This window comes from Dermacentor variabilis, chromosome 2 (assembly GCF_050947875.1).
Source record: "Dermacentor variabilis isolate Ectoservices chromosome 2, ASM5094787v1, whole genome shotgun sequence".
Taxonomy (NCBI): Eukaryota; Metazoa; Arthropoda; class Arachnida; order Ixodida; family Ixodidae; genus Dermacentor; species Dermacentor variabilis.
The window spans coordinates 12,058,247-12,083,482 of NC_134569.1; the positions used below are offsets into that span (position 1 = coordinate 12,058,247).

The following is a 25,236-nucleotide window of genomic DNA, read 5'->3' on the forward strand; positions in this document are numbered from 1 at the left end:
TAAAAAAAAATTTTCTTTTCATCCACTTCCATTTCATTCCCCTTCAATAGGAACATGAAAACAAACAATTACAATTACTAGACATTTTAAATAAACGAAAGAAATTCATTTCCCCTATGCTTGGCAATTCCCTCCTTGACATAAGTATCTTAGCTTAGTGTAGTAGTTGCTTGACTAAATATCTGCTACCTGTTTGCCTGATCCTTCTCCCATACAGCCCCATGGTAGGTAGTCTGCATTCATCTGTCAACTCAAAGAGCCTTCTTATAGGTGGTTGCATGAAGCAACATAAAGATGGCATAGTGCTTAAGTCAATGCTACAAGGCATTGACAAACAATGCCTTGTATAAACTAAATGGAAGACAACTTTGAAATATGCCAAGCTGCTGCTTTGCAAGATGAAAGATGAGATGCCAAGAAATGCCTCTACTAATTTTGACTGCTGAAGCAGGGCTGATTACACAAAAAAAGTCACAGATTTCCTGTCATCGACCAGTGTGCACTAGTATTTAATCATAAACTCTTTCAGCTCAGTTTTTAGGACTTTTAGGACTTCCACAGAGCGCAAGGACTTTCTCGTACAGCTTCTCTTGTCTTTAATGTGTGAGTTGCTGCAGATATAAGGCAACGCTTTCTACTTTTTGTAAGGTCCAATGAGAATGTTTCGTATACAGGGTGTCCCAGCTATCATGCACCTAGATAAAAAAGAAAGCAAAGCGCCTAATATATTTTGTTATTTAGTTATCACTTTGTAATAATTAATTAACACTTTTTCATTACTATTGTTATTACACTTACACTGAATTCTAAATCTGAATGCTTCACTGAATTGATAACCATATATCCGTAAAGTGGAAAGTTGGGCTAGTTGGTGATTGATCATCATACCTTGCTGGTGAAGCAGCGCACTGACACAGAGACAGTGAAGACACACAAGAAAAGACGACACTCGCTGCTAAAAAAAGAAAAAACAGCGAGTGTCTTTTTTTTTGTGTGTGTGTCTTCACTGTTTCCGTGTCAGTGCACTGCTTCACCAGCAAGGTATGATGACCATATCTCCCTTTGCTGAACAGTACATGGTATCACTCATTAGAAGACTAAGCTGTACAAGGATCTGAACTAGGATAATCTACACTAATTACAAATAATTCTTTCACATAATGATTCAAGGCTTGGTCGTGAGTAACTGTGGCAGCCGTCCTTCTGTCCCAGCATATGTTGCTGGGCCTATGACTCGAGTCACATGGCATGCTTACCTCTCTTAAGATCAGGCATGTGCTGCACTGCGCTGCTCTACTTCTAGCACTTTGAAACACTCAATGCCATAGGGGCAAACCAGACCAAGGGTCAATTCATATACGCAGTGGCTTTGAAACTTTTGACCACTACAGCACATTTTGCACCAGTATGGAAAGAAGAATGATAGGTGTAACGTTAAGGGATAAGAAAAGAGCAGATTGGGTGAGGGAACAAACGCGAGTTAATGACATCTTAGTTGAAATCAAGAAAATGAAATGGGTATGGGCAGGACATGTAATGAGGAGGGAAGATAACCGATGGTCATTAAGGGTTACGGACTGGATTCCAAGGGAAGGGAAGCGTAGCAGGGGGCGGCAGAAAGTTAGGTGGGTGGATGAGATTAAGAAGTTTGCAGGGACGACATGGCCACAATTAGTACATGACCGGGGTTGTTGGAGAAGTATGGGAGAGGCCTTTGCCCTACAGTGAGCGTAACCAGGCTGATGATGATGATGAAACATGTCAATCATTCCAGTTTATTCATAAGAACAAAGAAAAGTAACAGTTTCGCCCAACAGCTACACAAAGTAAGGATAGTAGTTTTATCAGCCGTGCACACTTGTAAACATTCGCTTACCAATTAAATTAACAAGCATGGTGTCATGCATGCACAGGCAAACAGAAACACATCTCATTCTGACAGGATGACATGTTGGAGGTCAGGGTTAATTAGGCATTCATTTCATCACTAGCCTTCTAGTGCATGTAGTCTTCAAGTTTGCAAAAGGAAAACAAGACAAAATGAAAAAAAAAGATATGAACTAAGGGGCGAGAACAGTTTACACGAAGCTATGTGCTTGGTGCATCTAGACTCTGTACTCATCGCAGATTGCTTTCAAGATAGAGGCCACACGGCTGACTCTACTCATCGTAGGTAGCTTTCAAAATAGGGCTCACATGGCCACACTCAGCCGCGTCAAATGCAGCAGTCGAACACTTCCACCCCCCACCTCCCATCCCCACCCTCGGTGCCTTGTGCAAGGTGGAAGACAGTGTGCTTCCTCCCTTGTGTGGGTGTGGGAAGAAATGCACCAAGGGTGTCCACATAATTGCTATCACAATAAAAGCAAAATTATAATAACCCTGTCCAAGACTTGTACCTATAAAATTATATATAATTAATTCCTTGTAATCGTTTACATCTTTTGATAGTCTTGTAGCTGGGCGATTACTTTTTATTTATTAATGCTCACTGTAAATCAATTACTTTTTTTTCAGTAATTACATGTGAGCAGCTATTTTATTGATGAGACAAGCTGTAACAGGTGACACAGCTTTGAGAACTTAAAATTGCCAGGAGGCAGCCTCGTGAATGTGTGTGTTCAGGCAGGCAAACTTGGCGCTCAGCATCTGCTTTTTTCATCTTTAAAAGGTAGGCTGGTGGTGCCTGTGCTGCTGGCACAGCATTATGTCTCGCTATGGTTTAGAGTTTTTATGCAACACGAATGCTACCATGTCAGAACACTCACGTTCAGTGCGTTTACATTTGATTTTTTCCATTGTCATTGCATAGTTTCTGATATGTTTGCTGATTTCCCTGTACGGTGTTCGTACATTACAACACCGTCCTTCCCTCCAGTACACACACCAAGCGAGCTTTTGGTGTTGCTGCTGATGTTATCGCATGATAATGAGGGAACATGGACAAAAATTTTGAAAAGTAATTGTCAGCGAAGATAATGTGCAAAGGGCTGCAGAGGATGCATTAAAAGAACCAAGCCAGTATTTGTGCAACGTTAAAAAAGGCAGGGAGAAAAGTAACGTAAACGTAACTAATTACTTTTTAGTAACTGCTCAATTATGCTTGTGGGTTAGTAATTCATCGCTGTAATCAATTACATTTTTGAATGAAGTAATTGCAACTGTAGTCAGTTGCTTCTTTTCTGTGACATGTACATGTTCGACCTGTACCTTGGCAGCTTTTCTTCGGCGAAATTCTGTCTTGGCCATTTCAGTAGCAACCCACTCAGGAACGTCAGGGATGGCGTAAGCAATTGCAAACTTGATGCAGAGGACCACATGCTGAAAAAATCGAAGGACCATCTGCAGTATTATTATGAAATTATGAGCAAATACTAGTCACAGCTACTCATTTGTGCAAACACTTAGGTTTGACATTTTCAGTTTATCAACAGCAGTTAAAGCAACCACAGAATCTGAAGGGAATGAGCACAGCACAAGAGTTCCTAGCAGGTTGTCTCAGATGTTGCGTAGCAGCAGAGCATCACACTGAAGCAAGGAGCACATTTCTGTAATTCTCAAATGGAGGTCAGGCAACACTGATTAGGCAAACGGTGGCCCACACTAATGTTGCAAGTGCATAGAAACATAAATTTTAGGTATTTGTCACAAGCTTACATGTTTCAAGATGGCAACCATTTTCTCCAGTATTAAATGCACACACAAAAAAAGGAAAGAAAAAAAAGGAAGAAAAAACACACAACAACACAGTGCCAGTCTTATGGAAAGCTTCCTTGCATTTTCAACACTTTAACAGGGCAGGGCTATTTCACCTTTTGCAGTCAGTCATTTATGCTGTGAAGATCATTTATGCCGTGAAGGTCATTCATTATGTATTTGAAACCACTATTCATGCCAGAGCCAGATGGCTGCTGCAGTCAAGCCAAAGCATTTGTTTGAGTAAATTTATGTGTTAAAAAAAATCCTGGGGCTCACTACCCTAAGCCAGCTTTCAATTGCCCTTGCCTGTAAATTAGCTGTTATTGTGACCATGTTGGATTCTGTGACTTACTGGCTAGTGTGTCAAAGCAGGGCCGAAATGTTCCCAGCGCACCAAACTGGTTTAACTGTTCCAACATCAAGCAAACAGAGAGAGCGTGTAGCTTGCCATGAAACCTTTCTTTAGCGCAGGTTACAACCAACTCAAGGCATTCGTTAAACATACAGTGCAAGTGTTTAAAGGTCATCAGCATGTTTTGTGGCACAAAGAGATAACTAAATTGAGAAACAATTGATTTACTGTATGACTATTCATAAGGCTGCCCTTTTTCAATACCATCACCATAAACTTTTTGTAAGTAGCTACAGATGCATATGCAGACCCAACAGATGTCTCACATATGTTGTCATTAACATGGTGCACGAAAAATTTGGAAGACGGGTTCGGACCATGCATCTCAGTAGCTATGAAACACACTTATTTGCGCTACTAGCATGTGCTTTGCATATACAAGTTAGTACAGTGCAAATTTCGAGGCCTTAAACTTCGAGGGCTACTTAAACAATCTAGCAAGTAAATATATTCATGCTCTACGGAAAAGAGACTGTTTGGAAAAGCTCGCTTGTAAGCTTTGAATGACGACTGACGTTTGGAATTTTAACATCACAAACATCTCTGAGGACAGTTCTGTTTTTTCCTCCGTTCATGTCTCGAGTGTTGCGAATATTTCCAAATATGCAATTGCAATAACGATTAGCTTGACAGTTTATGTTGCAACACTCAGAGTGACAATCCAGGCAAAACAGCAGGAAAACAAAGATAGTAGAAGAGAGTGAGAGGGAAATGCACACACCTCTAGCACCACCAGACCAAGCAGCACCTCAAGGGGAGTGAGCGAAGGCCAGAGCCGCTGCACCTGACCAAGGGTGCCCATCAGTGCACAGTTCACTACCACTGCCAGCATGCCCATGACCTCCATGGCCACCTATCATTGCAAAGAAACATTCTCTATGAATAAAAAAAGAAGTCAGGCAGGCTTCACTTCTTTACCTGCCTATCTAGGACTTGGCCTCAAATGCAATGTGAAGGCCTACTTCTTGCGTTCTCAAGATGCAACCTGATGCCATGGTACAGCAGTTAGAGCCAAGGCCTTAGTTAAAAAAAAAAAAATGCACCTAAGTATGTTACAAAATTCGTGCCTGTAAGTCGCTCATTGTTTCTGTTCATTGCCCATGCCTCACCACCATAAACAGTACAGCCCAGTGAAGCTCGGCTTCCTCATCGCCAATCTCACTCTGTTGCTGCCATTGCACCATGTTTTCATACTACACTGTGAGTTTGTCATGGTACACTATCATGTCAGATACCGGTTTGGCTTTTATATGCACCTTCGTGCTTTGTGCATACCACAAGTTTGCTGCACAACAAATAAAAGCTACAAAAGCAGATCCACCTGTGGCGTTTCATTGTAGCTGAGGTGCTTTATACTCGTACATACAAGTTTGCTGCATAATAAAGCAATATTAATCACATTTGTAGCACTCTCTTGAATATAATGCAAAGAAAGAACTAGAGCATTTGATCTTGGTTAAGCAATAACCAAAGAAGCTAACAGATCCAGTATAACTACTCTGCCACACGCAAATTTGGAGTGAAATTACAGAGATATAAAACAAATAAGTAAATAGGTATCGATACATTATATTCATATGGTTCACTCCAAAATTCACCGATAAGGCCAGATCGCGTCAACAGGAAGCCAAATGCTTTGAGCTATGAATCTCAACACAAAACAATTGGTATTGTTGATACTTTCATCAGGGACGCATTTGGCACACTTCATTTTACTCATCGTGGTGGTGCATCCTGGTGACATTCTGGTGACACAAAAGTGCAAAGTATGGACATGCACATTGCCACAACAGTAAAGAATCAAAACAACCAGTAGCAAAGCATGCTTTTGAGCATAGGCCTCAATGCTCCTAGTTTCAGGAAGAAATGGCAACATGATGTTACAGTTGCATACATCTACAGTTTTATGCCCTGAAGTTGATTGCCCATAATTTAGTAATTTTACACTTTGCTCTGGCACGAGTTACAACTAGTGGTGAGTTATCAAAATTATCAACTACACTACAGTCTTCTCTTAATGATACTACACACAAAAGAAGAAAATTAATTCATTATAATTTATAAATGCTATTGGCTGCAAGATCGAGTGGAGTCGCAGCCTGGCAGACACTGGCTGAACCACGATAGTTTGGACCATGTATCGCATTGGCTGCTAGCCGCTACTTGTTTACGTGTGCGTATATGACTGCCATCCTTTAAAAAACATACCCTTTAAAGTGTGTTTGTTTAGTTGTTGCACCGCAGCTGAAGTGGTGCTATGCATCTCTTTTTTACGATGTAGAGACTCATTTGGCTTTGTACTGTAGCCTTTGCACTGCAATAATATAAGTGACTGAATGCATTGAGCGCATGATGTGTGATCATGGCGCCCTTTGTTCCTCACAATCATTATCATTTTATTGCTGCATTATGATTTAAGCAACTGAAAAAAAAAAACGCTTTGCATTGTTTTAAATAAACAAGGTGGTCGCTGCAATACACGAACGCAGTGCCTTAGCCATGTGTTGATCATTCCGCTATCTTTTGATACCACAAAACATGAACAAGGTGGTGTGGTATCACTCAGCAGTAGGAAATAAAATCTTAAGCGCTCATATGATGTCACTGGATACAATTGAGGCATATAATTGCATGACTTTCGCTCAGTGATTACGCCACCGGTCCTTGGCTGTTCCTGAGGTGCTCTTTTATTATGCAGATATACCACTATGCCGAGGTTATTTTGCCTCATAAGTGAATTTTTACCCTTTGGTGCTTTGAATGTCTCCTACAAAAGGTGTAAAATTGCAGTCGCTGGACACAGGACATCGTAAAACTGAATTACTGGCAGCTAATATATAATAAACTCTTTTGCGTAGTGTTGTTAGCTTGACGAACAGTAGCAGCCAATATATTCACAACTAATCAAAACGAAGCAGTAAGGCTGTCTCTTAATATAATTGCAAATTATTCGCATCATTCTCATGCACAGTAATAATTCAAAAACCTCCTTCATGCTGATACGCTACGCTTTTACTGCTACCGCAGAAAAAGAAATGTGTGTGAAGCCACATGGCGATCCTGTGACAGTGTAGTCACTCATAGTGGCGCACCTTGTTTAAGCTTAGTAACTATGTTAAAGTAAAAGGTAGTAATGTACATATGTATACAAGCGATGAAGTAGAGTCACAAGCACTAGCTACTTTAACTTGATTGTACAGGAATACGACAAACATTTATATAACCAGTGCGAGAATCGCAGAAAGTTGAGTTGAGTAACAGCAGTGCCAAGAGAATGGTCAGAATGCAAGCCAAATACAAACAAAAATTTCCATGGATGTACCGGAACAGAAACTGTTCTGCACTCCATTCACGAAAAGCAAGAATTTTCAGTGTTTCGTGCAAAAATGTGGCATTGTGGGGCTATATATTATCACTTCACTGTAGTCAGTGTGCTTCACTGCCAAACAAATGGCCCAAATCACCCACAGCAAAGTGCTGCCGTGTACATTTCAATGCGCGTCACCGATTGTCCATCCACACTAATGCGGTGATGCTGCTGCCACCTATAGCCTGATCTAGCAGCCAATAACTGGAGCAACCTTAGAATTATCTTCCATAAATAGATCTACACTTATGTCATTGCGGCTCTCTTTTTTTTTCCTCTATAGGTTGAAAGGTTGTGTAAAGTTATCAGAGAGCTCAGTTCTGTACTCCTATGCCTACTATTGTATTGCCACAGGTTGCTGTTTTACTTTATGCCAATGTCTGTTTTCAGTGGATTAGCACTGTTATCAAGTTCTTGGAGCAAGACGTATGTGCCTACTAAATCGAAATATTACAAACATTGCCGTGTGCTACAGAGAAAAAAAATGTTTAGTCAGACAGAACAGATGCCGTGTTGTATAGTCTCTAATGTACAACACTTCTTTTTTCTCTCTCTCTCTCCTTCTTTTTCATTTTTTTTTGTGTGTGTGCGTGTGTGTGTGCGCGTGCGGGCGTGCACAACTGTTGTACCTCGCAATCCTTAGACCCCCCTACTGTAATGCCCAAATGCCCACTGGGTGATATGTAGGTATGTAAATAAATAAATAAATAAATAAATAAATAAATAAATAAATAAATAAATGTATGTATGTATGTATGTCAGCACCGGTGGTCACCAGAGCACTCTGGAATGTACAGCGAGACATTTATATGCAGACAGACTTGACACATGACATTAAACAACTGACAGCTGTGGTTACCACTGTTGTGACTCAAGTGCTGCTGGTTTCTCTTGATAAATGTTTGCCCAGTGAAGAGTTCTGGCAGTGTTCGGTTCTTCATCACCAGTGCAAGGAAGCAATATGCGTGATTCTATAGTCCAGCACTGAAGAAGTCACTCAACAGAAAAGAAACTCTGAAGAAACAAATATTAATAGTAAAATAATAACATCCCGATTTTAGTGCTTGAGCAAGTAAATGAAGGTGTGCTTGGTTGGCATTAATCAAGCTGTGGAAAGTCAAATATGCGCTCCATTCTGCTGAAGGTGGAGCCTCACAACATTACTGTGGTACAGAATTGAAGCGAGGCATTGCGCAGAACCCAAGCATTTCAGATATGCTTCGGACATCCCTTTGAACTACAAAACATTTTATGCCAGAACGCGGAGTGTGCTCGAGTGTGCACGGAGTGTGCTCATGTGATCATCTGCAATTACACAAATTATGCAGATTTGGAATTTAAAGCTGAGCGAATTTAAGCTTGCAGACCAGCTTGAAAGGAGCCGATGTACTGCAAAAGTTCTAGAAGTTATCTATCGTTAAATAGATAGAAACCCATGGGGTGAGGTGACATGGACCAATTGAGTTTCAGGTTTACTTGGATAAATGTGGCAATCTTCTTGCTGCCCCATCGATTTTGGCACCATTTAGGTTAACGGATACAAAAGGAAGCACACCTGCCAGGTACCGATGCTGTTGGCCTGCTGAGCAAAGGGGCGCTGGAAGACAAAGCACAGCTTGAAGGCATCGCTGCGCACTTCAACTAGGTTGTTGAGCAAGGCGCACAGAGCAGCCCACGGAAAGGCAGAAGAGAAGAGGGTCACATGGCCAAACTGGATGAACATCTCCAGGTAGTCCTCAAAGGTGCCTTCGTACTATACAGCAGGGAAGAAAGAGTAAATAATAATAATAATAATAATAATAATAATAATAATAATAATAATAATAATAATAATAATAATAATAATAATAATAATAATAATAAATCAAAGGTGTTTATTAAAGTGCCCAGGAACAACCTCGAGGGCCTTGGTGCTGGTGCACTCGGCAAAACAATGCAACCTCACACACATACACATACACGCACACATAAAAAAAAGGATAATAATTTTGCAAATACAGATTTTAACAGAGCATAAAATGTGTACATGAAGAGAATACACAGCAAAAGTGGAGAAACAGAAATGAAGATTACAGAATGATGGAACACACAACAGATATGAGAGTTTTTGTTCAGTTATTGAAATTCCTCTGCAACTCCTTTCAGGAAAATATTAAAATTAGGCATAAAGATATCCAGGCACTCTGAATGGACATTATATGTCGCCTGCACTCTAGATAAAGGGTCACAAAAATCTGAAGGCTGAAAGGCGCGCTGTTTCCTTGTGTTTTTCTGCAGAATGTAAAAGCGCACATTAGAAAGCAAGTGCGAGCAGCAGATTTTTCCATTTATTAATTTGTGAAGAAAAATGACATCCGATTCATTGCGTCTACAGGTGAGGGTAAGTAACGTGAATGTCTGTGTTAGTTCTATGGCGATAGAAGGCTTTTGACAGAATCAATGTTTGAATACAGATGTGAACTTCTTTTTGCACATTTTCGAGAAGTTCACAATTTGACCTACAAGTGCCGCCTCAAACCACGGGGGCGTACTCAAGCACTGGAAGGCATACGCTCTTATATAAAGTTGCAAATGGCCCACGTTTGAAGTCTCTTGTCACCTGACATACTGTGCTGAGCGTTCAAAGTGCACGCTGCCTCGTCTGTTGAGCATGGGACGAGAAACTCAGAGAGCTATCGAAGTACACTCCAAGGTCCTTCGTTCCCTGAGCTCTTGGCAGGAGAATATCTCTAACGCTATAGGGAAATAAAGTCCTGTTAGTCTTCAGCGTGAAGCTTACAACTTTCGTTTTTGATACATTTATGACTAGCTTGTTTTCAGCACACTATGACGCAAAATTCGTAATGTCCTTCTGAATAGCAGCGCAATCATTAACATTTTTTACCGCTTTGAAAAGTTTTGCGTCATCAGCATATAAAAAAAATGGAAGAGTTTTGAATGACTGTCGAAATGTCATTAATAAACAGTGAGAAAAGAAGAGGGCCCAGGACAGACCCTTGAGGAGCTGCACTTGTAACTGCATAAAGTTCTGACGACTGATCATTTACACTAATGTAGCAGTACCGGTCGCGTAGGTAGCTTCTTATCAGCACTGTGACAGAATGGTGCAAATCAAGTTGTGTCAACTTTTGAAGGAGTATTTTGTGGCATACGACATTAAACGCCTTACTGAGATCAAAATAAATGACATCCAGCTGTCCTTTCTTATACACTGCTTGAGAGGCATGCATCATGAAGCTAAAGAGGTTGGTAGTTGTGGAGCGTCACAATATGAATCCATGCTGCTGGGAAATGATCGTATATTTAATAGAGGAGGAAATTATTGAGTGCAGAGTCGACTCAAATAATTTATATGCTGTGCATAGGAGGGAAATAAGCCTGTGGTTACTCGCAGCAGTTTTTACCCCCGACTTAAAGATGGGAAAGACCCACGCTATTTTCCAAGTCCTTGGGAATGTGTTCGTCTTTGAAGCAGAATTAAATATACAAGTAACCACTGGAACAAGCAAGGACCTGTACGTCTTAATCAAAGCAGGTGGAATGTTATCAAGACCACACGAAAAAGACAGTTTTAAGTGTTTGATGCTCTTAAAGACAAGTTCCTCTGAGACTGGTAGACTTGAATCCAGGGAAAGGTGACTGGAAAGCTCATTAACTCTGTTACCGCACCCTTCACCGTACACAGACTCGAAGTGTAGGGCGAAGGTGCCTGCGACATCTGGCACAAGTTGGCAGTCTCCATTAAGTATAGAGATATATTGATTAGCATCGTTGCAAAACAATTAAGTTGCCCATGACTGTTCACGAGCGTGTCTCCAAAAAGACTTACAATTTTAGAAGTACTAGCTACTACTACCAATGGCGGACAGGCCGCCATTGGAATCTGAACCTGGCAACGTTTAACGTTAGAACGCTATATAGTGAGGCGAGTCTAGCAGTATTATTGGAGGAATTAGAGGGTAGTAAATGGGATATAATAGGGCTCAGTGAGGTTAGGAGGACAAAAGAAGCATATACAGTGCTAAAAAGCGGGCATGTACTGTGTTACCGGGGCTTAGCGGAGAGACGAGAACTAGGAGTCGGATTCCTGATTAATAAGGAAATAGCTGGTAACATACAGGAATTCTATAGCATTAACGAGAGGGTGGCAGGTCTTGTTGTGAAACTTAATAAGAGGTACAAATTGAAGGTGGTACAAGTCTATGCCCCTACATGCAGTCATGATGACCAGGAAGTCGAAAGCTTTTATGAAGACGTGGAATCGGCGATGGGTAAAGTCAAAACAAAATACACTATACTGATGGGCGACTTCAATGCCAGGGTAGGCAAGAAGCAGGCTGGAGACAAGTCAGTGGGGGAATATGGCATAGGCTCTAGGAATAGCAGAGGAGAATTATTAGTAGAGTTTGCAGAACAGAATAATATGCGGATAATGAACACCTTTTTCCGCAAGCGGGTTAGTCGAAAGTGGACATGGAGGAGCCCGAATGGTGAGACTAGAAATGAAATCGACTTCATACTCTGCGCGAACCCTGGCATCATACAAGATGTAGACGTACTCGGCAAGGTACGCTGCAGTGACCATAGGATGGTAAGAACTCGAATTAGCCTAGACTTGAGGAGGGAACGGAAGAAACTGGTACACAAGAAGCCAATCAATGAATTAGCGGTAAGAGGGAAACTAGAGGAATTCCGGATCAAGCTACAGAACAGGTATTCGGCTTTAACTCAGGAAGAGGACCTTAGTGTTGAAGCAATGAACGACTATCTCATGGGAACCATTAAGGAGTGCGCAATAGAAGTCGGTGGTAACTCCGTTAGACAGGAAACCAGTAAGCTATCGCAGGAGACGAAAGATCTGATCAAGAAACGCCAATGTATGAAAGCCTCTAACCCTACAGCTAGAATAGAACTGGCAGAACTTTCTAAGTTAATCAACAAGCGTAAGACAGCGGACATCAGGAACTATAACATGGATAGAATTGAACAGGCTCTCAGGAACGGAGGAAGCCTAAAAACAGTGAAGAAGAAACTAGGAATAGGCAAGAATCAGATGTGTGCGTTAAGAGACAAAGCCGGCAATATCGTTACTAATATGGATGAGATAGTTCAAGTGGCTGAGGAGTTCTATAGAGATTTATACAGTACCAGTGGCACCCACGACGATAGTGGAAGAGAGAATAGCCTAGAGGAATTCGAAATCCCACAGGTAACGCCAGAAGAAGTAAAGAAAGCCTTAGGAGCTATGCAAAGGGGGAAGGCAGCCGGGGAGGATCAGGTAACAGCAGATTTGTTGAAGGATGGTGGTCAGATTGTTCTAGAGAAACTGGCCACCCTGTATACGCAATGCCTCATAACCTCGAGCGTACCGGAATCTTGGAAGAACGCTAACATAATCCTAATCCATAAGAAAGGGGACGCCAAAGACTTGAAAAATTATAGACCGATCAGCTTACTGTCCGTTGCCTACAAAGTATTTACTAAGGTAATCGCAAATAGAATCAGGAACACCTTAGACTTCTGTCAACCAAAGGACCAGGCAGGATTCCGTAAAGGCTACTCAACAATAGACCATATTCACACTATCAATCAAGTGATAGAGAAATGTGCAGAATATAACCAACCGTTATATATAGCTTTCATTGATTACGAGAAAGCGTTTGATTCAGTCGAAACCTCAGCAGTCATGGAGGCATTACGGAATCAGGGTGTAGATGAGCCATATGTAAAGATACTGGAAGATATCTATAGCGGCTCCACAGCCACCGTAGTCCTCCACAAAGAAAGCAACAAAATCCCTATAAAGAAAGGCGTCAGACAGGGAGATACGATATCTCCAATGCTATTCACAACATGTTTACAGGAGGTATTCAGAGGCCTGGAGTGGGAAGAATTGGGGATAAAAGTTGATGGAGAATACCTTAGCAACTTGCGATTCGCTGATGATATTGCCTTGCTTAGTAACTCAGGAGACCAATTGCAATGCATGCTCACTGACCTGGAGAGGCAAAGCAGAAGGGTGGGTCTGAAAATTAATCTGCAGAAAACTAAAGTAATGTTTAACAGGCTCGGAAGAGAACAGCAGTTTACGATAGGTAGCGAAGCACTGGAAGGGGTAAGGGACTACGTCTACTTAGGGCAGGTAGTGACCACGGATCCGGATCATGAGACTGAAATAACCAGAAGAATAAGAATGGGCTGGGGTGCGTTTGGCAGGCATTCTCAAATCATGAACAGCAGGTTGCCACTATCCCTCAAAAGGAAAGTGTATAACAGCTGTGTGTTACCAGTACTCACATATGGGGCAGAAACCTGGAGACTTACGAAAAGGGTTCTGCTGAAATTGAGGACGACGCAACGAGCTATGGAAAGAAGAATGATGGGTGTGACGTTAAGGGATAAGAAAAGAGCAGATTGGGTGAGGCAACAAACGCGGGTAAACGACATCTTAGTTGAAATCAAGAAAAAGAAATGGGCATGGGCCGGACATGTAATGAGGAGGGAAGATAACCGATGGTCACTAAGGGTTACGGACTGGATTCCAAGGGAAGGGATGCGTAGCAGGGGGCGGCAGAAAGTTAGGTGGGCGGATGACATTAAGACGTTTGCAGGGACAACATGGCCACAATTAGTACATGACCGGGGTAGTTGGAGAAGTATGGGAGAGGCCTTTGCCCTGCAGTGGGCGTAACTAGGCTGATGATGATGATGAGCTACTACCTACTACTACTACTGCTACTACTACTACTAGTAGTAGTTGTAGTAGTAGTAGTAGTAGTAGTAGTAGTAGTAGTAGTAGTAGTAGCTTGGCCTCTGACACTTTCTGTGGAGTGTGTGGGCATGCTAGGCTTCCATATCAACACAGACCTAAGGCAATGCACACTTGTCAAGACCAGCTGTACCCCGCCAGCAACACCTGGTACATGCTGCTCACACTGTGAACTTTCGTTGTAGAGGCTGGCATGTGAGGTCACTGTCAATGTTTGAAATGATGTTCGTATTATCCCAACCAATGTTTATTTTTCCCCACTTATGTCATACCATGAAGTTAAAGGTCTGCATTTGTACATTTGATCACTCATCATCTGAAAAGGAGCGTTACGTGTACTTAAATAGACAAAAAAAACACAGGTTTCCTAAACAACAAATACATTTTCAAGACTGTCATAAGAGTCTACAGGCAAAAAATATAAAAAAGGACATACCCACATGCATGTACACCTTGCTTGCAATCAAGCACAGAAAACATGCAAAATCAGTCTTGAGCACCTGCTCATGCATGCTCCTAATGAATCAATGCAGATAACGAAAGCATTCAGTGAGTTTTCATTCAAAATGTCCGCATTTGATGCATGATGGAATCCATATTTTGCCTTGAGCATTATTTTTCTTGAGATAACAACTCCACTCACCTTGAACATGGCACACTCTATTTCACCCTGGCTTAACTTGGGTGTTGATGCACTGCTGGTGGCTGGACTGTCTTCAGGTGTTGCACTAAAAATCAAACAAGCAAAGTGCCTAAATGACTAATTTTTCAATGGAATTTTTGAAGAATGTACAAGACATTAAACATGAAAAAATCAGCATGTACAGCAACCTTTGCATTCTTTCATTTGATGCACATGTTGTATACGCATTCACTGTAAGGGTGTCTCATGGCTCCAAAGGAGGAAGCTTCACAGCCATCCCATACACACCTTGAGCTAGCTTAATTTTGTTTTCGACATTAACCTTAATTGGTCAAGGAAGTTCTTAATTGCACAGTTGATTTCGCACTATCTTTTAACAGGAGGCTTTAGCTTAGGGTCTACTCAACTCGGACTTCCCCATACATATATGTGTGAAAGACAAACACTGAACCGATTTTAACCAATTTCATTGCATTTAGCTCTTACGTTATCACTAGAAATGTGCTAATTTTTGGTGCTTTTATGTTTTAATGTTTTCTTTCAAGACATAGTAGTCGCAACGTATACTGCAATACATGAAATCATAGTCTAATCACGGTCATGTTGAATGACTGTAAAGCAGTAATAAATGTGCATACACTTATTGAGAAATCTTGTGTAGAACTTAAGATTTCTCAAAAAGTGGACTTACTGCTTCTGGTTAACCTCCCTGCCTTTCTATGCATCCCTTTTTTTTTATGTGGAACTTCACGGAAGCACCTGAAGGAACACTGATGAAAGTCGTAAGTTACAATTTCCAGTTTAAAACAAAAATCTAAAATATACAAAATATGCACCTGGCTTCGAGTTCCCAACTTTTGTAAGTCAAATGATGCAAAAAGATTTTGAAGATCTGTTGGCAGGAATATAGTGATGCCCATGCTATGCAGGAAAGCAGTAGCTTCAAAAATGTGAAAACAAGTAAGTTCTTATTGTACAGGGAGCATTTGTTTTACTCATTACAGCAGGCACCTGGTTCATATTTACTGCATTTTATAGGCTCATGAAGCAACAGTTGTCAGACCAGGAAAGCGTGCAGAAGCCTCCTCATTTTTGATAACAGCATTCCATCGGCTTTTCTCTGTAAGCAAGGTGGTAATGCCTGTTCAACTGGCACTGGAGCCTCAACATGCTTTGTTCAGTTCCTGTACACTGCTGTGCAGCAATGAGGAGTGTTTCACAATATTGTACAGTAATGAATAAGGGCGCTTGCACAGGCCGTGTTCAAAATGTGAGAAATTAAACTGCTAGTCAAGCTTTCGTCGAAGGTTGGTCTGAAATTGACAGCGTGCTCTGCGTGAGGGAAAACTACACACGCCAGTGACAGGAAGGAGTGACATGAAGAATTTCTCGTAATAATTTGTGCGTATGCTGCCGAAATGCTGACGGGTAAAAGCAGCCAACAAGGTGAGGGAAGATAAAGTTGCACTTGATATTTCTCATGAGAGACAGGCAAAACACGTGCGAAAGAGTGACTATGAATATATGAAGATGACGACACTGGTCGGAGAAATGAAGTGGGAGCATTTGAAGGAACAAACAAATAAACAAGGATATTTTGGACATGTGTTGCGCGAAGCTCATGAAGTGCGAGAAGAGTTGAAGGGAAAGGAGGCGAAGGCAGAGGAGCTGGCATTGCTGATGTGGACGAGAAGCAGGGCCAACACATCTCTGGAGACAGGAAGCAGCAGCTTTCGGGACCACGGACCAGCAAGGGGATGTCTGAGAGTTGGCCGGCGACAGCTTCAGCTCCTGAGCTCCGACTACATCGCCGTGCCACAGAGGCAACCACCTAGCCACGTCAGCAGCACAACAACCGACTAGCCAAGACCGCGTCCTGTGCTACGCTGGTCGCGGCGGAGGTCCACGACCTCATAACTTGTAACAGAGGTCGATGCCCACGACGCATCGGAACCACACAGGAGGTGAATGTTGTGACTGTCTACCACAAACTGGTGACGGTCACAACATTCCAATCCTTTGGACTACTTGCTACTTGGCTAGTTGAATGAAGAACAGTATATAGCCAATATGTAGTTTGGTTTTTATGCAGATAGTTAGTTTTGGGAGTTTCTCGTGTGTGTATAGGCTATGTGGCGTGTCAGGTTACCTTACTGTTTGTTTTTATTCATTAGAATCTCTTCTTGGGATAAATGTTTTTTAATATGCTTGCATTTAGTCTCTGTCTATTTCTGGAATGTTGAAATTTGTGACAATATTAGTCGAACACAATTATCAAAATAACACGTACTCATGAGCATCTACCATCGTTTGAGACATAGTTAAAACAGCCTAGACATCAACACTGTGATTTAGGCCTCAAACATTAAAAAAAAGGGAAAAAGAAGAAAAAGAAAAGTCTGAGATTTGTAAATATATAAATAAAAAAGAATTGAAGAAAGCTGTTTACAACCCAACTCAGAGCCAAGCAAACAGATATCTGTTCTGGAATCTGTAACTCTGTACCAAAGAGAGATATCAAAATTCTGCAAACTGTATCTACTAGACTGTCCAAAGCAGAAAAATATGATGCATTAGTTTACAGCTTACGTGAAATTGTTAACGCTATCTTTTGCAAAAGTGTCACCCACAAAGAATATAATTCAGAGTGGTGTATAATGTGTAAATATTGTATGCTTTAGCTGTCCCAATACGTGTAGCTTATAGAATTGTGACATGTTTTATTGCTGAATTAATAAACACGAAGTTCCATGCTTCTGAAATTTTTTTTGGCAATTTAGGAAAAAGGAAAGATGGATGGCCTAGATCAAAATTTTTTTTCCACTAGTAGATAGATCTGAATGTCAACAGAGCAATAAATGGGGATAGTTGCTTCATTCTGATTTCTTTTAAGAATGCATCAACTTAAAAGCATTACACGAAAAAGCAAGATGGAAACACAAGACAGAAATGTGCTTTGTCCGGTCAACTTGTGTTTCCGTCTTGTTTCTTCATGTAGTGTTTTCAAGTCAGTGCATTTTTAAAAGAAATGATGGATTTTAACTGCTTTTTTCTACATGCAAGAAAGCTCAACATGACTGGTTCAGTGAATACTGAACAAAACGATTGCTCTACTCCCATGTATTCAGATAGGAGCTTCCAAGGCAAAGCAGTCTTGCAGAGCTAAAATGGCAAGAACTGGCAAACTGGTTCAAAAGATGATGCTCCAGGGTAGCATTCCCTCTTAAAAGTCCAGCAAAATGTTCGCAAAGTAAAAAAACAAAACATTTCATGATATTCGGGTTACTTTGACAAACAAGACTGGTGCACAAACAATACACACTCCAATGTCTGTTCCATTACAATGTGCACAGAAAGAACAGCGCTTCAAGATGGGACACAGAGGAGGAACCACACACACTCAGGGCAGTGTGTGTGTGGTTCCTCCTTTGTGTCCCATCTTGAAGTACTGTTTTTTCTGTGGTACTGAACCAACTAGCCTGTCAGTCAATCCTTGCAAATGTGCACAGGTTATGTGTATTAATCAGCTTGGGGTCACTGGACTGGCTGGTTCCTCAAGCAGAGTTAGCTGCTTTGATCTTTCCAGCTTTTTGTCCCTCTGTGGTACCTCATTGACACTATATCTTTTAGGGCCTCTCACCAAACCACGTTGTAAATTTTGATTATACATTGGAAGCTGTAAAGCACCATCTATAGAGCGTTTTACCACAACAATTTTCTAAATCAGTTCATTATTGGAGGAAACAGGATAAATAAACTGTCCTGTTACTATGCTGCCAGGAGGAAAGCTTCACTGTAAACAGAGACAATTTCTCCTCTTGCCTTGACTAGCATTCACAAGTGGCTTTCCTTCACTGCTTTCTCCCATAGCGGAGCCGAAGGACTATGCCTAGCTTACATGACAAGCCCTGCCTCCCATTTTTTTCCGTTCTCTTCATTTTTTTTTGCTGCGTGGCATATTTTTAGTGGCAATGGCCCACCTTCTGCATTGGACGAATAAACAAAGTCATGTGCCACAGTTACTGACGTCGCAAGCAACGTGTCTTGCACAGAGGCATCTGTACATGTGACCTTCACTCTTGCTCAAAGCGTGGCTCCCTCAAGAGGAAGGGCATGTGTCCTTCTGTTTCAAATTTTAGCCAATTTCACGCCATGCATCCATTTCGTACTTTGCAGACGCTATCTCCATCGCGTGACCTACAAGCTGCACTTGTTTGATTGCAATGCCCAGATCTGGTACCCCCAACTAGCTTCCTTCTCGCTGGTTAAGCACCAGCCAATCAGCAGCAACCAAAACGGACAGTCCACTAGGTGGACACTTACAGAATACACTCCCAGGTGAAGAGCTCTTTGGCGTTCACTTTATGGCACCTGAAAGCAAGCGCACCTTGACGGAGATTCTTCAGTGCTGCTCAACTCGAGGCAAGCCAAGTGAAGCCTCTCTACCAAGAATGGTATGACACTCTCCTTGATATTTCCGAGGACTTGACGTGTGATCAAAAGTGTTGCAAGTTGCTGCAGTCCAGAATAAGAAATGACATAAAATGGCGAGCCCAAACCATGTGCATGTCAGAGAATGCAAAATTGAACAGAAAAAATTTAAGTATTCAACACACACTCTAGCCATCTTCATGGCCACATGCCATGAAGGTGGCTGTGGTCAGGTGAAGCCATCATAGAGCAAATAAAACAGATACAAGCAAGACAAGACTGAACACCATGGTCCCTATGTAGCGCCTGTGGTATTCAATCTCGTCTTTCTTGCATCTGTTTTATTTACGCTATGATGGCTTCATGAACTATCAACCAACTAGCCCAAGAACAAGTTACCCTATATTGAATTAACATGAACTAGCTATGGAAAATTCAGTCTGAAGAAAGGAGCACGTTAGGACTATTTTTATAGAAAAAAAATTTCCAAAAGTCACTAGGTTGAGTTTGGAACACCAGGTATGCTTCATTTCATACACTGCATGCAACATTCTGGAGGTTAGAAAGACTTTTTGTTGTGGCTTCATTGCACCAAAAAATATTTTTAAGTTTTTGCCAGCAATTATGTGAAACTGCTCTTCATTTTGATTCAGTATTAAATAAAAGAAATGAGAAGATTAATTCTTAATAAATGTAACAAACTGTGTCACATGTCTGCTAATACGTTGTTTTAGATCATTTTGCTTTTCATTGCTTTCCTTTTCGAATTCTTCATTTGCAGCTCATCGCAGCAGCCTCACATGCGTGCTTGCATGGCACGAGCATACGTTGTTGGCACAACGCAATGTGTAGACGCAGCAAAACAAGGAAGGGAAAGAGAGATTGAGCTACCCTATTTCGACTAGACGGAGCCTGTGGGTATCTCTGGACAAAGGGCGCCAATGCCTGCTACACTTCCATGTCTCAGCTGCAGCTGCTAGAGCACAGGCATTAAGCAAAGCCCCGGCAACATGTCAATAAGAAGGCTTACCAGTCATGTGATGAGGCTGCCAGAAAACATTGAGAAGCATCTGTGCCTTCGCAGCTGGACTTATGATTTATTTATGCATTCATTTGTTGCCTCAAATGCCCCTAGTAAAAAGGGGGGTAGTGAGGCAATGAGTGGAGTAATGAGTTTGATATGCTTGATATGCCCACACCAGCAAAGTGTCGCTGACATAACATTAACGGCTATTGTCGATTTGTACCACAATTTAATTTTGCTTCAAGGTTTACGCACTTGCTAGTTTACATTTTTTTTACATCATGCACATGGATCAATAAATCGGATTTTTCAATTATTCAATTAAACAGTTTTGATTAAAGTTGAACCTCAATGCAATGAACATGGATATAACAAACACAGATATATAACAAAGTAAACATAACATTTTATTGAATATGCTTTATTTCAAAGAGGTATTTTACTGCTACAGTGAAATCGAAAATGTGGTATCCAACTCAGTTACAGCAAAGAAAATTTGTGTTTGCAGGTGCCTCAAAATACTGCATTCTGGTAACAAAAATATCAAATACAATCACCGACTGATTTTTTAGGCGCCTGATTTTTCGAACTTGCGTGATTATTCAGACTTCTGCGGCACAGCTACCTGCCCCTAGCACTAGAATAATAGTAACTTCAATGCTGGACACCGCGCAACATTCCAGGTGGGAACCACGTGCACAATGCCACAAACACGACAGCCATGAGCAAACTTGCCATCATGTTGACTGGCGATCGAGTGCAATCAAGCGGGAGATCAGATGCAGAGGTTAGACTGATGGCCGTATTAGCGGAGTACGGATTCACATGCAGCCCCAGTCATATCCAATAAGTCTGGTGGCAGTGAAACTCAGTAACAGCAACTTGAAAGGGCACATACAGGACACAGGCACATGTCTCGGCCAGCAGCTTGGCTCGTTAAATCGCAGTCGGCAAGCCAACACGCCGAATCTGCGTGATAACACTGATCCTACAGTTGCATATTCGTGGCAATGCACAGCACTTGTATGTGCTGTACATCAAGAATGATAAAAATTTAACAGTAAAATCAGGGTGCGGATTAATATGCCAATTTAGTCTTGATGTGTGGGATCATGGCAGCACACACAGCGTCGACTGACAATAAAAATCCACAGAGGACCTTTTGCTGGTCAGTTGGAGGCACCCCGCTTATGTTTCTTTTGCATAAACATGGTTGCAATTTTTTATAATTCATTATAATCTGTCACTTATAATGAATGTCAGATATACCGAACATATTTTTGTGGCCAATTTGGCTTCGTTGTGACAAAGTTTGACTGTACTCAGGTTAAAATTCTTAGATGTTGCACAGCCCTACTGTATATTATTAAACTATTAACAAGTTCCAAGAAGACACTGCTTGAACCTCGCGATATCACGAGGAACTAGCACAGAAACTTCAAACCTGTGTTGCATTTTCGTGTCTTTTCTGGCTTATCAAGACGCCCTTCATAATAAGAAGATTGTTTTTGGTAACAACAAACAGAAGCATAATTTACCAATACAACTTAATATGCACAATGCAGTGACGAGACAACGCAAAGTACAAGCTGGTACGTGCCTCTCGAAGCTGCTCCATGTCTTGGAGGTAGAAGGCAATGTAGAAAAGTGACAGGAACGAGTTGACAAACTGGAACTGAATGCCATAATTATTAGGATTAAACAGGAAGTGTGAGAAGAATGAAATGTAGTAACCAGTGCTTGATGACATTATGTAAAACACAGTAATAATTTAATCCCCATAGGTAAGTTCTGGGATCTGATCATGCATTCACCAGAATTCCTCAAATCTGAGCCCTACTTCTCTTTCCTGCCAAGGTCCAGAGAGAATAAGAAATACTACAAAGTCTGAGCAAGAAGAACAACTTTCTTATGGAGAAAGCAATAATTAAACAGTCAGAATTTATGCTGTATGCAAGATAACAAACATTACGGTCAGCTAGGCAAACTGTTGATCCCCATTAATACATTCGTCATACTGGATGTTACAGGAGAAACTTCAAGCGATAATTAAACAAAACACATAAAAAATGAAGACCCATTTTTGCAGCCACAGTATTTGCAGTGGCAAATGTCAGCATACGTGTGAAAATCACAAATAGAGGGTATATTGAACCATGATTCACTAACTACATATTAAATGAAGTTTTCAATTACCAATTCAGTGGTTATGTTTTTATTACAGAATTGAAGCCCACTATGTTAAACTTTTTGGCTGCAAATGTGTTTCTTTGTTATTATATAGTCAAACCTCAATATATCGAACAAGGATATATTTAATTATTGCGTATATCGAACACTTTCTATATCAACTGGAAAACTGCATGCATTTTTACTTTTTTATTTCAAACAGGGTTGAACGTAAAATGAATATATCGAGCTCCGCCACACCAGACCATGTGCGCTCTGTTGACAGGTGGCGAGCTTTCCCGCAACACTCTCAAACATAGCGGTTGCGCGATAGGAGTTCCCGACTGCTGCACACTATAGTTGCACACGTGGATGGATGGATGGATGGATGAATGAGGCTCAACCCTTTGAATCGGGCAGCAGCGGAGTGTGCCACCTAGCCTTGAATGGTACTATATGCATGCATACCTATGTATTTACTCCTTTACTTTTGCGTTGATATAATCCACTAATCAGATAGCCTCTGTTTAGTTATTTATACGTGTTCAAAGTCTATTTTACCTTCACTGTCCTTAAATCTCAAAGCTTTGAATAGTTCCCCATTACATTCAACTGCAGGGTGAAGTCGTTTACAAGTATCAGGTGTTCAGCCGTTTCCTCCTCCTCTCCACACGCCTCGCACACCAAATCTATCTCCTGGTATCTGGCTCGGTACGTTTTAGTCCGCAGTACACCTGTCCTGGCTTCAAATAACAATGAGCTTCCCTTAGAGTTATCGTAAATATTTTCTTTGGCTATTTCTTGCTTAAACGTCCTGTATGTCTCCAATGCCGATTTGGTTTGCATCTCTGTACTCCACATACCCCTCTCTGTCTCCTTAACCTTTTTCTTGACAGATGATTCCTTACTTGTCCCCCCGCTACTGCCCAAGTATTTGCGTGTCAATTTTCTAGTTCGCTTCCTCCACCTCGTGTCAACATTCCTCGTGTATAAGTAACTGAAAACCTTGCTAGCCCACCGAATTTCCCCCATTTTTCTCAATCGCTCCTCAAATGCTATCTTGCTACTAGCTTCTCTGCCCTCGAAAGAAGACCATCCCAGATCCCCCTGCACCCCAAGATTTGGTGTCTTGCATGCGCTCCCAGAGCGAGCCTACCCACACCACGTTGCCTAGTTTCCAACTGCGCCCGAGTCTCTGCTCTTATACATAGAACTGCATTGGCAAAAGTCAGGCCCAGAACCATTACACCCTTCCATATCCCTCGTACCACCTCGCACTTATTGTAGTTCCACAGTGCCCTACTCTTCATAATCGCGGCACTTGTGTTACATCAATCGCACCGAGAGCGCTATTTGAACGTACATGTACATACATGGCGGCTTGGCTAGTTCGACAGCGTCCATGATGCATTGCATTTGTCGCACTGACTCCACTAACTCCTCCACGGTGCTGCGCTCTGCGCCTGCCATAGTTCTTTATTTTATGGTTGTGCCTCGTGAGAACTTTGCATCTGTAAAGACGCAGAAGCCTTGGCAGATGCTACTCACTTGTGGGCCTATCGCTTGTGGATCGTTTAGACTATCTTGAGGACTCCGTGTTTAAGCACGCGGCTGCCAATAAGAAGCAGGCTACAGTGCTGCAGTACTTTCAGTCAAATAAATAAATACTTTGTGCGAAGCTTTAAGTGAGTATTTACTGCACCATGATTGAGGCACGATCGGGGATCTTCGTTCGAAGTGCGCATTCGGTTTCGCTGCACACGATAGGCCTAGACCCTGCCGATGTTGCACGGCTGACAAAGTCGGTGCGGCCTACGCTAGTCGCGAGCAGTGCAATCGATCGCACGCTCCCGAATGACGGAAGTCGGCATGGCCTAGGCCGATTGCGCATGTTGCAACCAAACGTGCACTCCGAACAACGATCTCTGATCGCGCCCTTGGTTCATGGATTATTTGCAGAAGTTTTTGACGCATTTTTTTACATGATTTTTATATATCGCATTCTGGCTACATCGAACTATTTCGCGATCACCACGCTGTTCGATATATCGAGGTTCAACTGTATAATGGGTGTCCCAGCTAACTTTAGCCAGAGTTTAAAACATGCGAACGCCACATAGCTGGACAGAGCCAAAGTAATGTTGTTTGCTGTCGCTTGGAGATACTAAAATTATTTTTTTTTCTGCCTAGTTAGATAATTAGTCTTAACTACTTAATCAACTTCTCAAATACTATAGTTCTATGAAAAGTGTCAATGAGAGAATTGTAGATCAATGTGAAAAAACTCCCGATACAGCTTTCTGTTGCACAATACATGCTACATAAAAGTGTTTTTCCGTGTGCGAAAGAAGCCCGCAAATGCAAGCAAAATTGCCGTGCAACTGGCCGCTCGAGGCACTTTGCATGTATTCGTGGACTTCTTTCACACTGAGAAAAACTTTTATGTAGGACATACTGAGCAACAGAAAGCTGCATTGGGAGTTTTTCATGTTGCTCTACAATTTTCTCATTGGCACTTTTAATATAATTACAATATTTGAGAAGTTGAGAAGTTGATGAATTAATTAAGACTAATCATCCAATTAGGCAGAATGAAAAAAATAATTTGAGCATCTCCAAGCAACAGCAAACAACAATACCTTGGCTTTGTCCAACTATGTGGCATTCGCATGTTTTTAAACTCTGGCTATAGTTAGCTGGGACACCCTGTATACAACTCCTT

At 41.5% G+C, this 25,236-nt stretch overlaps 1 protein-coding gene across 2 annotated transcripts in view; it reads right to left on the reverse strand.

Annotated features, from left to right (window-relative positions):
- wwk (anoctamin 8 white walker) overlaps positions 1–25,236 on the reverse strand; it is a 78,126-nt gene that overhangs the window by 4,387 nt on the left and 48,503 nt on the right. For both annotated transcript variants that reach the window (XM_075679631.1, XM_075679630.1), the window contains 6 exons: positions 21,946–22,020; positions 19,278–19,405; positions 14,891–14,975; positions 9,034–9,231; positions 4,833–4,964; positions 3,211–3,321 (listed from right to left, as the gene is read on the reverse strand). In XM_075679631.1, coding sequence (XP_075535746.1) covers positions 3,211–3,321; positions 4,833–4,964; positions 9,034–9,231; positions 14,891–14,975; positions 19,278–19,405; positions 21,946–22,020 — 729 coding nt within the window. The remainder of the gene's footprint in view (positions 1–3,210; positions 3,322–4,832; positions 4,965–9,033; positions 9,232–14,890; positions 14,976–19,277; positions 19,406–21,945; positions 22,021–25,236) is intronic.